The 13,867-nt window shown below is 37.8% G+C and overlaps 1 protein-coding gene across 3 annotated transcripts in view; it reads right to left on the minus strand.

Annotated features, from left to right (window-relative positions):
- Positions 1-602: 602 nt before the first annotated feature.
- Positions 603-13,867, minus strand: part of OSBPL2 (oxysterol binding protein like 2) — a 61,377-nt gene continuing 48,112 nt past the window's right edge. For all 3 annotated transcript variants that reach the window (XM_034433148.3, XM_034433147.3, XM_034433146.3), the window contains 3 exons: positions 11,670-11,793; positions 7,251-7,341; positions 603-5,311 (listed from right to left, as the gene is read on the minus strand). In XM_034433148.3, the coding sequence (XP_034289039.1) occupies positions 5,209-5,311; positions 7,251-7,341; positions 11,670-11,793 (318 nt within the window). In that variant the 3' untranslated portion in view covers positions 603-5,208. The remainder of the gene's footprint in view (positions 5,312-7,250; positions 7,342-11,669; positions 11,794-13,867) is intronic.

The raw sequence follows: 13,867 nt of genomic DNA on the forward strand, positions 1-13,867 counted from the left end.
TAAGTGGATTTTGGCCATTTACAACCTTTCTTGCCAGTTTTGAAATGAATCACTGCAGTTTTTCAGTTAGTTACACAGTTGTTAAGTGAATCTGGCTTCCCCGTTGATTTTTGTCAGGTCACAAAATCCCTTTTGACACTGGGACACGGCAACTGTCATAAATGAGACAATTGCCAAGCATCTGAATTTTGATCACATGACCATGGGGATGCTGCAAGGATCATAAGTGTGAAAAACGGTCATAAGTCCCCTTTTTCAGTGCTGTTGTAACTTCGGTCACTAAACGAATTGTTAAGTCAAGGACTACCTGTAGACCTGCATTCACACAAATGCTTAAATCCAGGCTGAAGAAAACTCCATCTTTAACTAAATACAACCTACGAGGAATGCATGCTGTGAAACATCTTTATTTGGCTGCCTGAGTTGCCTTCCCAGGTAAAACTCTCAACTTTCGAGGGTTTGAGTTTCTCCAGGAAACAGGACAGAATGAAAGTGGGTATAATAAACCCACTGGGTCAGGGAATTCGAGGATGACCCTCTAAAAGAGACACTGATCCACCCATTTGCTGCAAAGGGACAAAACAAGGACCAGAAACTCGGTGTCTTCTCCAAAACAGCCTTTATTTGCATTGACACTTTTTTTTTTAACATTTATGTCCACAAACCTGTACAGACTTCTCTAAAAAGGTAAATACGAATTTGTAATAGTTAATATAGTTGGGTATTGACAGTTGTTAAATATTATAAAAATAAATCCATTTCGCTAAAGCCTTTTTTTATTTTTAATATCCTCCAACAGGTTCATGTAACATGGATAAGGCAAAAAAAAAACCCCACAGCCGGCATATTTCTGCCAGGAAGCGCTCTTTGGGACAAGCCCCATGGGAACTTACATAAAAATGCAGAAGGGCATCACGGGATGCTTCTCCCCAAGTCCACGGATCCCAAATGAGGCTTGATCCAAGAAATTCTAGGTGGATTGTGCCATGTACTTTTCTTCTTATAATTATTATTAAGAGGGATTATTAATGGCAAAATAAAAAACACAAAACAAGACAGCAGTAGCAGCAACAGCAGCGGAGAATGAATGGGGAAATTAAGAGCTGGTAACTGGTGCGTGTGCTTTTTATTTAATTTTTTTCCCCCACATGCTATAAACAAAAATCATTTTTGTTAGAACCATTTGCTTTATAGGCATTTAAATATTGCTTTACAATTAAACCCAAACCACTTAAGGATTTTAAAGAGGCGACGACGTTACAGTAGATTATCAAATGAAGAATTAAAAACACGACATGGAGAGAACAGCCACAGAAATACACAGAATACAACAAACATAGAAAAACTGAAGAGTTACACAGGCACCTGAACTGTTGGGACTATTATTACAACAATGTCTTTTTCAGGATTACAGGCTACCTGAGTATCAACAGTTAGTAATGTGAAGCTAGGGTTTGGGTAAGAACTCTTGAGAATCAACGTAAAACTTTCAGAAACTAATTCTAGATGGTACTGATTCACGTATTTGTATATTAATTTACTAAAATAGATCTAATCTTATGCTTTAAAACTTATACTTATGAAGGTTTTAGTCTAATAGCCTACTTTTGAGGACCAAGGGTTTTTAAAGATGCCTAAGAGAAAACACCCATGTATTGATCTACCCCAAACTGGATGCAAGGTGCAGTAGTAAGAAACTTAAATTATGTTTATCAAACTCATCAAAAAGGTGCCATTTCTACCCTTTTCTCTTTACATATAAAGGCTAACAATGTAAATCAAATCATTACCAAGCAGGAATTTCTATCATTCATTCTATTTTTTTTTTTTAAAAAAACTATACTTTCCAGTTAATGTTTACTTGTCAAGAGAATTTAATGAATTAGTAGTGTTCCATCCATCAAGCATCCTGTTGAAGTGATGTCATGTCAAAATAATTGCTCATCTGTAGGTTGCTTTGGGGGAAAGAGAGCGAAGGCTAGCAAAGGTTTGTGGACATGTTACGTTTTCCTGCGGGATTTATTTCGGAATGGGGAAGTCCCGTCTTCGTTTCATAGCCTGCTGCTGCCATGCTATTCTAGAAATGGTCTAGTAGTGTTAATCTTTGTGATTATTTCTTGCTACGATAAAGGCTGCATTTATTGTGAAGTCAACCTAATGGCACAGCAAGAAAAGCTATTCATCCACAGTTTTATTGACTCCGGTGTTGAGATATAGCATGAGGCATCATGTGGGTATGGAATTCCTCCCAATGGTGAAGGGTGAGTGGAACACCACTATCTGCAAATATAAAAGTTTTGGGTGTAACCCATTGGCCTGGAGTCAAGCTAACGTATGCATGGGCCTTAATTCAAAACAAAGGTACCAAGGTAAACACAATGGAAGTAAGCAGCCAAGAAAATAACTACTTTTTTTCACATAAAAAAATATCTGCTTTTAAGTAAATACCTATCTTAATATTTAACATGATTTTTTTTTTAATTTTAAAAGTGCTTTTTTTCCCCCATGGAAGTGTCAAATGTAAGGCAGTGCTTAAGTTGTGAAGGTGGTGCTTATAATAAGTGCAGGTAAAAATGTAAACAATCTAAATGACTATCTTTTTCATAAGGAAAAAAAAAACCCAATATAATTAAAGCTTTTAAGTCATCAAACTTTAGTGTGCGTTTTAATTCTAATCTGTTCTGAAGCATTATATTTAGTATAATACCCTGCCGTTGGTTAGAAATGAGATATACATATGTGGGAGAACGGACTTGCAGCTTAGGAATTATTTTCCAGTACAATTAATCATTTGCAGAGAAACAAATCAGCTATGTTAATAGCCTCCCACTATTTCTACTGGACAACAGATTTTCTGCAGTCTCAATTTCACATCGTTTTTGAAACGTAAGGCTCAGCCAGCCACCAAATCATGAACATATAGTACAGTATATGCCTCAGTTGGTATAGAAGATGAGTCATGAAGACCTAATATAAATCTATTTTCAGTAGAGAATAATTATACAAAAGGTGAATGAAAAATATTCACTCTTCCTTTAAAATCAATTTTAATTTCAATTTAAAAGATCGCATTTTCCTCCTACAGCAAATTGGAATTTCGAAACATCCCTTGCCACTTCTAAAAAAAAAAAAAAAAGGTCCAACCAGTTAAAAAAAATTAATGTGATTCCTTCAAAATATTAATGAAACCCACCTGCATTTGTCTGCATGTATACAGATCACCTGGCTTAACCCTTTCCAAAACTTTTACTAATAAAAGGAGATAGTAACTTAATCAAGGGAGAAAAAGTGAGTTTCTATTGTCCCCTATTTTCACGTTTCTGGAGTTAGAGCTTGAAATACTGTTATCATAACAGCTGGTCTTTGTATATAGCCTTATTGTTCAGATACTGAAACCAGTGGATTATGAGAGCAATATAAACAGCCAATTCTGTAGTGGGCCTAAAGCACAAAATTACTGCTGGAACCAAAATTCACTGTTCCTACCAAAAAACAGAAGGGCCCAAGAGTTTCTGGACTGGGATACATAATAGATAAATTAATCTATTAACAATAAAATGCACACTGATTCATGGGTAACATTATGAAGGAAAAGGCAATAAATTGAAATACAGTGAGACTACTGTGATGCAAGTGATTTCAAGAGAGAGACTACTGAAGCATTCTGAAGCCCTAATACAATAAATGAATTTGAAGCTGCAATATTTAGCAACAACATACAATTTAGAGTTAACTAGTGCCTGTCCAATTCTCTTAAAAGTATACTTTATTGCCTTAAGTATTTTTTCATGGTAACTTTTTTTTTGCTTGAAATGTAATGAAAAACACTCAAATATTCCTATATCGTAGACAAATGTTCATGGGACTATAATCCCATCTCTTAATCGTTTCACTGTCCCTTTTAAATTATTATGCTCTTGCTGGTTTACCATTTAACAGCAAGGTAAATTATCTCCAATTTGGTAAATAATAATAAAGTAAATATTAACTTATTTGTAAAGCCACACACATTGTCATTAGTGTGTGTTAGAAATAAAAGAAAAACACTCTTTTTCTTTCAATCCAAACGGCTCCAGAATGACATAGTTTTGACGTGTTTAAAACTGCAAACCTACACTTATTCTCGAGGAATTCTAACAAGTGGAGATGCATTAAAAGCTTCCACTGTGTCATTCAGCATTCAACAAACTAAGAAACTGCTGTTCAAAAAAACCTGTTATTAATTGTGATGCAAGCAAGTGATTTGGAAAAAAACAAGCCCAAAATAAATATGAACTTTTGCAGAATGTATCCGAGGCAAATTGAAAGAGGAAGAAGGATGCCCGTATTATGAAATGAATGGGAAAATCAGTCTCCCAAAGCAGAACTGCAAATGAACATTTCTGAACAAAGCAAGGAGTATGATTTCTTACATGATATTTACATGACATCCAAGTTCCTATAAATATCTCCAAAAATGGGTTTTAAGACAAAACATTTTGCAACTTCAAACACACAAGAGTTTGCTGTTATCTACACACTTACAAACCAGCCCAACATTCAATGGAGTAGTTACTTTTTTAAAAATAAAATCACAGATACTTCATTGAATCAATAATTCACAGTGCCCAGAGGCTGAGGCAAAATGGAGAAATTGCTCCTGAAAATTAAGTCTATCTGTATTGTATGCTGTCAAACTTTTAAAAGGAGTGTTCAAAGACTTGTGTGAATTTTGAGTCACTCTGGATTCTTGCTAGAAACTTTCCAGTAGGACCAGCAGCATATCTGTTAGTCTAAGGTGTCCCTGTGGCCTCCAAGTTTTGAATACTTCAAAGATATATTTTATTGTTCAATTTTATTTTATTTTTAAAAAGTACTTATCTTCTCTTTTTAAGAAAGGAGCTATTTTCCCACCGGTTATAGCGAGTTAATTCTGGCCAAAAAAAATAAAAATAAAACAAAAACATGAAATGATAAATTGAAGGAAGCTAACAAAAACATGCAAGCATCTTTCCCCATTACATAATTTCATGTTGCAGCTTCAGGAAAATGAGTTAACAGCACTTCAGTATTTTGGCAAATGTACATGACAAAACCTTGATCAGTGATGGATGATTTTCATTGCTTTAGGAAAAATATATTTTTTTCTTGTCATGACATAGCCCAATAGCCGCTGGACTCATTTAAGTCTACCAATTCTGGGCAAAAGAGCAACTGCATTCAAGGTTTTCAATAGATATCCGGACAGTCAAAGAAATTTCTATCAAAATATCCTCCCGAGTATAACCAGTCAGCAGTCCCAATATATGGATTAGTGCCTTGGTAAAACCATCTGTAAGGAAGTTAAAAAAAAAAAAAAAAACAAAGATAGAAGAAAAGTAGTTAAATTCAGCAAAATCCAAATAGTCCTTGATTTATGCGCACAACTGACCCCAAAATTTCTGTTGCTAAGCATGTTTTGCCTTATTTTATGTCCTTTTTTGCCACAGCTGTTAAAACAAATCATTGTCATTGTTAAGTGAATCATGTAGTCATTAAACGAATTTGGCTTTCCTCATTGACATTGCTTGTCAGAAGTCAGCTGGGAAGGTTACAAAGGGTGATCATATCCAACATACCTTCCTCCTCCAATTTTCTCAACAACACCCCTGTGAGGCGGACTGGGCTGAGAGTGTGTGACTCACCCATTGTCACCCAGCCTAAAGCGGGATTAGAACTCACAGTGTGTTTGTGATTGGGCCAGTCACCCAACCAGCTTTCCTGCCTAAAGTGGGATTAGAACTCACAGTCTCCTGGCGATTGGCCCACAGTCACCCAGCTGGCTTTCAGGGCTTAGATAGAACTTGAACTTGAATGGTCTTGAACCTTTATTTACTTTACACTTTTCTGCATTATCTTTAATAACTCCCTGAAAAATGGTCAAAATACCAGAGGAGAATAACCATAATCCTCGACAGGAAAACAAGATCCAGGGAACTATAGACTGTCAGACTGATGTCAATATTAAGGAAGATTCTAAAAGAAAAGATCATAAAACACTCAATCTGGATTCAGTCTTTCACCTTTTTTTATTATTCTCTCTGAGGAAATTGTGAAGAGAACCCTTTCCAAATTTGCATCTGAGATAAAATTGGGTAGGACAGCAAATAACTTGAGAGACAGAAATCCAAAGTGATCTTGAAAGGTTAAGAAATTTGGCTGAAAATATAAAATTATATTTAGCAGCGCAAATGTGAAATTCTTCGCTGGGAGAAGAAATTAAATGCAGGACGCGGGAGACTTTAGCTTGGTAACGGTACTGGCAAAAAGCTTATGTTGGTAATTGATTGCAAAACGAGTTCAGGCTAGGCATGCGATGTGACTGCAAAAAGACAAATTGTAAGGCGGATAGTTTACAAATTATGGGAAGTAGCTATAAAACAGTAACTGTTCTGTTTTACACTTTATTGATCACATCTCAACTCGACTACTGTGTTCCACTCCAAGGCTTTTGGAAAAAATCCAGATAGGAAGATTTAAGAAGGGCAGTGAGGATTATCAAGGGACTAGAAACTTAACCCTACAAAAAGAAGACTGGGCTGAGTGAGGAGAGAAATGATAGCTTTTTTTCAAGTATTTAAAAAGTGTCAGAGAAAAGAAATGAGCAGAGGGACAGGCCAGAAGAAGGAATAATGATTGGAATAATTAATAATAAAAGAAGGAATAAGCAGTCTGTGTTGCCTATTTGCCTCTTTAATCTTTAGAAGGGAAGATTTGTAGTTTAGGATTAGGGTTACTGCTCCTGGTGGTCTCTGAGCTTGGTTGTTTTTTTTTGTAGAATTTCATTACCCAACTAGTATATAAACGGAAAGCAAACTCCACTCCCTTCTAGCACTGATAATGTTATCTAGTTGGGTAAAGAAATGTCTGCAGAAAACAGCCAAGCTTAAGAGAGCACTAAGGACCCCATTCTTTAATCTTAATTTTGCACATTCTTCCTATTATAAAACAAAAATTGGGAGAGGGAGAGGGAGAGGGAGAGGGAGAGGGAGAGAGAGATGCAAAACAACTGAGGAAGTTTTTACTTTATACAGCAATTCATTCCTGACCGTGCTCAGAAAAAGACTGCTTGTCTCTTAATGGAAAAGTGTGAACTTTAAAACTGAAAACATCATTTAAAAAACACTCATGTAAGGTGAGAAAGAAGATTGCTATGTGGTGAGACACTATATAGTTCCTGGATTCAATCTGTCAGCAGGGCATCCTTCCCTGTTTCCAGAACTATGAATTACCTTGTTCTCCAGTCAATTTCCTCTTTTGCACGATCCTTGCGAGCAGCTCTTTGCTTTTCTTCTAGCCTCTCCTTTTCTTTGCTTGCCATATCTAACAGATATTTCAAGAGATTTTTTTTTAATGAAAAAGGCAAAAACGGTAGATTGAAAAACAGATCAAATTAAGACCAATTTTAATACTTCTTTGTGAATCTGAACAATTTATTCAGATTTGTACTTGCTCCAGTGCATTTTTTCCCTATTTGAGATTCTCAGAGTATGTTGGACCAAAAATTCCATTCCCTCTAATCAGCAGGATCAAAGTTTCACTGGGAAGGAGGACAGAATTTATCATTCAACGCCTCTAAAAGATTTTAGGTCAAGAAAAACTATTTCCACCTAAATAATTGCACTGGGATATTAGAAAACAAATGGAAACAAAGCAAACCACAACAATTGAACACTAATTACCAGTATTTGTATACTCTTTCGATCATTATCCTGAACTCTCATCTGTCCACAACTTGAGTTCTGACAAAACATTTGTCAGCCCTGGAGGCCATCTTTTTCTTTGGATCTTCAGGGCTGCCACACTTAGTACTGTGGGAAACTGGGAGGAGGGATTGCATAGAGCAGTGGAGGTATTTAGCCATAATAACATTCCTTTCTCTGAGAGTCAAGGACATCTGGCCCTGCACCTGGAATGGCGTGACTGGGAGGCATCTCCAGCTGGGACGGTGCCATGATTGGGCCATGTGATGGACATGTGGATGCAAGGGAAGGGACTTGGGCTTTCTTTTGGGTGGGGAAAACCTGGAAGCTTTCAGATTTGGGTTTTCCCAGATGTGCCAATATGACATCTCTAATAAAATGGAACTTTGAGGAACATCTAGCCTCGGAGTCTTCTTTTGTTGGGGGTGTTATTTGGAACCCTGACAATATCCAGAGAGATAAAATCTGCAGTTATATAAATGATCTTCTTTCTTCTTTCTTTATCTTTATCTTTATTTGATTTGTATACCGCCCTACTCCCGAAGGACTCAGGGCGGTGAACAGCCAAACAGTAAAATACATAAATACAAAATTTAAAAACAGGATAAAATCGAATTAAACAATTTGGCCCAGACAAATTAAAACACCCCCAATCAGGGAAAAAACAGATTAAAATTTGCATATTAAAAAGAAAAGAGGGAAAAGATTAGGCCAGGCCCGGCTGGTGGAATAAAAAGGTAAATTTTTATACATAAAAATTATATATAAAGAATTGTTTCTGGAATTGGATCTGTCTAGTTTAATGAAAAGAAGGACTAGGGGTGACATGATAGCAGTCTTCAAATAGCTAAGAGGTTGCTACAAAGAAGAGAGAGTCAACCTATTCTACAAAGCACCTGAAGGCAGGACAAGAAGCAATGGATAGAAACATATCAAGGAGATAAACAACCGACAACTAAGGAGAATTTTCCTAACAGTGAAAACAATTAATCAGTGGAGTGATTAGTTGTGGATGCTCCATTTGTCTGAAATGGTTTAGGGCTTCCTGTTTGAGCAAAGGTTGGACTAGAAGACCTCCAAGGTCCTTTCTAACTCTGTTATTCTGTTATTGTGTATGTGCAAAAGATCCATTTAACTTGAGATATCTGAGGAGCTGCCTTTTCCCAATGGGATTAGTCCACCCCATGGAAGAAGCTTGCTATCGATCCCATTTGCTAAGGAATTCCAGTGAGCGGGTCCAAGGAGAAGAGTCTTTTTGCTGTGGCTCCATCCCTGTGGAACACTCTACCACTGCAAGTTTTGTGATCTGTTGGCCACCGGCCCCTCCAGCAGCTGAATCAGATGAGGAGGCGGTATGGGAGTCAGGGTCAGCAGCAAGGCAATCTGAGAGCTCCGAGGGGGAAGAGGGAATGGAGCTGTCAGAGAGAGAGAGAGAGAGAGAGAGAGGCGGAGCCTGAGCTGTCTGTTAGCCCTCAGATGCAGAGTCAACAGCCCCTAGTTCTGGAGGTGGCTGATGAGGAACAGCTGGGTCCAGTGCCTGACGCGGCGATGCACAGAAGGCAGAGGAGAGGAGAGCAGTGGAAATCCGTGGGCCGATCCTTGGGAAGGAAGAGCCACCGCTGTTAGTAAAGCCCCACCCTAGCTCTAGGGATAAAAGGCGGGGGGGGGCAGAGATGAATAGATGTGGCAGACAACTATTCATCTTCCGGCCTGATGGATTTGTTAGCCTGTGGTGAGAAACTTTTTGCTGGAGCTGCCGGCACTCCTAATTAAAGGAATGTTTTGAGTTAACTTGAGGGTTTGTCATGTTTGGGGAGCTGGGTCAGAACAGGAGGTGAGAACTTGGCCTTGCAGAAGGGTATTAAAACTTGGTTGGCTTGGGGCTCCAAGGGTGGTAGTCACTGCTGGAGGTGGTTGATGGGGTAAGAAGACCTCATGCCTTGCCATCCGTCTCCTAGTCTTAGTGTTTTGTGTAGTTTAATTTTTTTAATTTGCATAGTTTTAATATTTTATTTTTTAAATAACCTGTAATCTCTCCAGAGTCACATTATAAGGGAGATGGGTGACATAAAAATGTACTAAATAAATAATAACCACTAAGCCTCCCCATTTATGAAAACTTCCTCACAAAGATAAGCTTCAAAACCATTAAAGAAGGAGCTTGATACAGCGGATTAAAACAGAATACTCTGCACTCAATCAACAGATAACACTGGCAGAAAAGGCCTGACCTCAAGGCATTCAGGTCTGTAATCTATCTCTATCCTATTATTTTTATCAACAAGAATTTTAACTATGAGATTTCGTATCTGAAGGTTTAAAAAAGATTATACAATTTGTATATGAGAATTATAACAGAATAACAGAGTTGGAAGGGACCTTGCAGGTCTTCTAGTCCAACCCCTTGTTCAAGCAGGAAACCCTATACCATTGGTATCGTTGTCCAAACTCTTCTTAAAAATCTCCAGAGCATCCACAACTTCTGGAGGCAGGTCGTTTCTTCTCACTGTCACGAAATTTCTCCTTAGTTCTAGGTTGGTTCTCTCCTTGATTAGATTCCATCCATTGCTTCTTATCCTGCCTTTAGGTGCTTTGGAATTATACTAATTTGTAAATATGTAGAAAACATTTCTAACATTTACCCTTTATTAAATCCTCTCCCCCCCACTCCGGTGTCCTAAAACAGGTGCACAGCTTCCAGCAGACCTACAGCAAGCCAGGGGCTGCCCTTCGAAAAGTGGTACCTTCAAAGAGTAGTGCTATGACCAGAACACCCATTGCAGTAGTGGCCAAAATTGTGGAAACCTTTTGGGAAAAGTGTATTTTCTAAAACTAGCTAATAACACCCCCCTTTTTTTGGGGGGGAGTAGTACCATAAAATTATATATTAATGGAAAGATAATTTAATCAAGAATGTAATGCAATAACTTTTATGAAGGATTTGCTATTAGAATAGCAATTACCGTATAAAGAAGAAAAGTGAAACACATAGGAAAAACGAGATATACAAAAATTATCACCATAGAAAAAAATGAGATAATACAAAAATTATCACCATGTCAGTTAATACTTAGTTGGGTAACCTTTAGCATGAATGACGGCCTTACAGCGTCTTCCCATGGAAGGAACCAAGTCTTATTTCTGCAGCTGTTATAATATTTATTTATTTTATTTTTAGTTATTTTTCTTATACTTATATGCCGCCCTTCTCCCAAAGGACTCAGGGCGGCTCACAGAAATTAAAATGATGAAAACAATAAAAAAATAGCTACTAAAATAATCAATTAAAATCTCCCAATTAAAAATCACCCATCGGATCAGCAAATTTGTTGGAAAAGCCATGTCTTCAGGTCACGGTGGAAAGAGGGAGGTCGGGGGCCATCTGGAGCCCTGTGGGTAACCCATTCCAGAGGGTCGGTGCGCATGCATAATATGAAACCAAGATTGGAAGATTGCTTCTATTAACTGGGTTTCATTGCTGGGTCGCTTCTGACTAAAAAGTTTCTTTAGTCAGCTCCATAGATGTTCAATTGAGTTAAGGTCTGGGATATTCCAGGCCATTCCAGCAATGGAATAGGATTATCTTGAAAGTCCCCCCCAAAAAAGTGGTGTTATCAAACCTCAAAAATACACTTTTCCCAAAAGGTTTCCACAATTTTGGCCACTACTGTACATTCAATGCAATTAGGCTCAAGAACAGTTAGTAGGAGTCTTCTCCGTTCATGAATGCAATAATTTTCCTCATCTGTCACAAAATTGCAACTTCATAACAAGGTTTATAAGGGTACTCAACACTTTGGAGGTATTACGATGGATCCTTCAAAGGATCAAACCATCCTCGGAACAGAGAGAAGAGGATAAAACATGGGCATAAGATCTGTAAGAAAAACATAGCTTTTCTTAATGTTTCTAATCTTTGAGAATCATGGCCATTCTCCATACACGTACCTATCTCTCCATTTTCCATATGCCTTATGTCTGGTCTTAACCGACAGTCAGTAGGAGCCAATATATCTTCCATGCCCTTCTCCAATTCATTGAGAGTGACAGCAAAACTGGTGAAATTGTACATCTGAAGCAGAAACAGGAATGTAAACACACAGACATAATACAAATCACCTTCCTCAAAGGGGTGGCACTGATATTAGCCCACATGTTACGAACCAAAATAAATCAGTTTCCCTCAAAAAGCTATTAATTTTTTATACTTAATTCCCAAAATCTTATACTAAAAGTCAACATTCCAAATTTAAATACAGGTAGTCCTCAGTTTACAACCACAATTGAGCCCAAAATTTATGTTGTTAAGTGAGACATTTCTTACGTGAATTTTGTCCCATTTTACCATCTTTCTTGTCACAGTTGGTAAGTGAATCACTATGGTTGTTAAATTAGTAACGAAGTTGTTAAGTGAATCTGGATTTCCTATTGAATGTGATTATCAGAAGGTCTCAAAATGGGATTACATGACCTTGGGATACAGCAACAGTCATAAATATGAAGCAGTTGCCAAACATCTTAAATTTTGATCACATGACCATGGAGATGCTGCATGCAGTAAGTGTGAAAAACAGTCATAAGTAACTTTTTCAGTGCTGTTGTAACTTCACTAACGGTCACTAAATGAACTGTTGTAAATTGAGGAATACCTGTACTCCCTTAATGCATTTATAACTTTCTTCGATCAAACTCTTTTGCTGTTTTTTTCAAATTCTTCAAGTTCCTAAACTTGCCATTAATTTTTATTTTTTCAGAGCTGAAGCAAAACTCACCTGGCAACTTTTTAAACGTCTTGTTCCAAAAGTTTTAAAAAGGAACAAATTTCCCCTTTTATCTCAATATCACTTTCCTAACCAAGTTCCCCAAACTGCAAATAGTTCCTTTGACAGCAGAAGAGTGGGAGAAGCAAAGATAACTTCCATGGCAAGTGTCAAGTCAAATCTTAAGTTAACAGAACAAGGAAAAGGCGGTTTCCTGCATCAAAACCCTTCACTTAAACTGTTTTTCACTTCGGTCTGAAAGAAAAGGGACTTGCTTATTTCCACATAATCATAAATGAACAGGTAGAAGGAATTTTCTGGACAATGAAAACAATAATAGCAATAGCACTTAGACTTGTATACTACTCCATAGTGATTTACAGCTCTCTCTAAGCCAGGGGTGTCAAACTCAAGGCCCGGGGCTGCAGGGTGCTTAGATCCGGCCCGCGGGGCCACCCTGGAAAGAGCGAAGGATCGGCCCATGGTGCCTCTGCCAGAGAAAACCGTCTCCCGAGCTCCATTTTCAGCTGGGACAGCCTCCTGCAACCCTGAAAACGGAGCTCAGGAGCCCATTTTCTCTGGCAGAGGCACCACGGGCTGCCACAGGTGCCCCTGACACAAGTTATGTCAAGCTGCCCCCCCCCGGCCACGTCCCCCCGGCCCCCTTGAGGTCAAACACAACCCTGATGCGGCCCTCAATGAAATTGAGTTTGACATCCCTGCTCTAAGCGGTTTACAAAGTCAGCCTACTGACCCCAACAATTTGGGTCCTCATTTTACCAATCTTGGAAGGTTGGAGGGCTGAGTCAACCTTAAGCCGGTCAGGATCGAACTCCTAGCAGTCAGCAGAGTTAGCCTGCAATACTGCATTCTAATCACGGCCCATAATATTTATGGGTGATTTATCTTTTTTTTAAAAATGTCTATTACACACTTCTGAATAAATATGACACACTTCATTCCAAAAACAAATTTGTCCCCTGAAAATGTCTGCTTTTATTAAAAAGCTAAGATGCCTGGTAAAAGTATAGATTCTATAGTTTTATATAAGCAAATATATATATATATTTATTTCATATGGTCATATGGTCATATTGCATTGGAAAATATTTTTTTAAAAAATAGAAAATAAATTATCATAATCACTCTACAGAGATGGTGTAGAAATGGAGAAAGTCCTCAGACCAATTGGATATCCCACTAAATGGTAGAATATTTTTATAGTCCTACTGGCACTTATATAACATCTATAAACAACCATTTTTTTAATTTTTTTTTTAAATTTGATTAATATGCCGCCCTTCTCCGGAGACTCAGGGTGGCTTACAATGTGCTCAGCAATAGCCTTCATCCTTTTGTATATTTATACAAAGTCAGCTTATTGCC

The sequence above is a fragment of the Pantherophis guttatus genome, chromosome 3 (genome assembly GCF_059756535.1).
Source record: "Pantherophis guttatus breed Tessera chromosome 3, ASM5975653v1, whole genome shotgun sequence".
Taxonomy (NCBI): Eukaryota; Metazoa; Chordata; class Lepidosauria; order Squamata; family Colubridae; genus Pantherophis; species Pantherophis guttatus.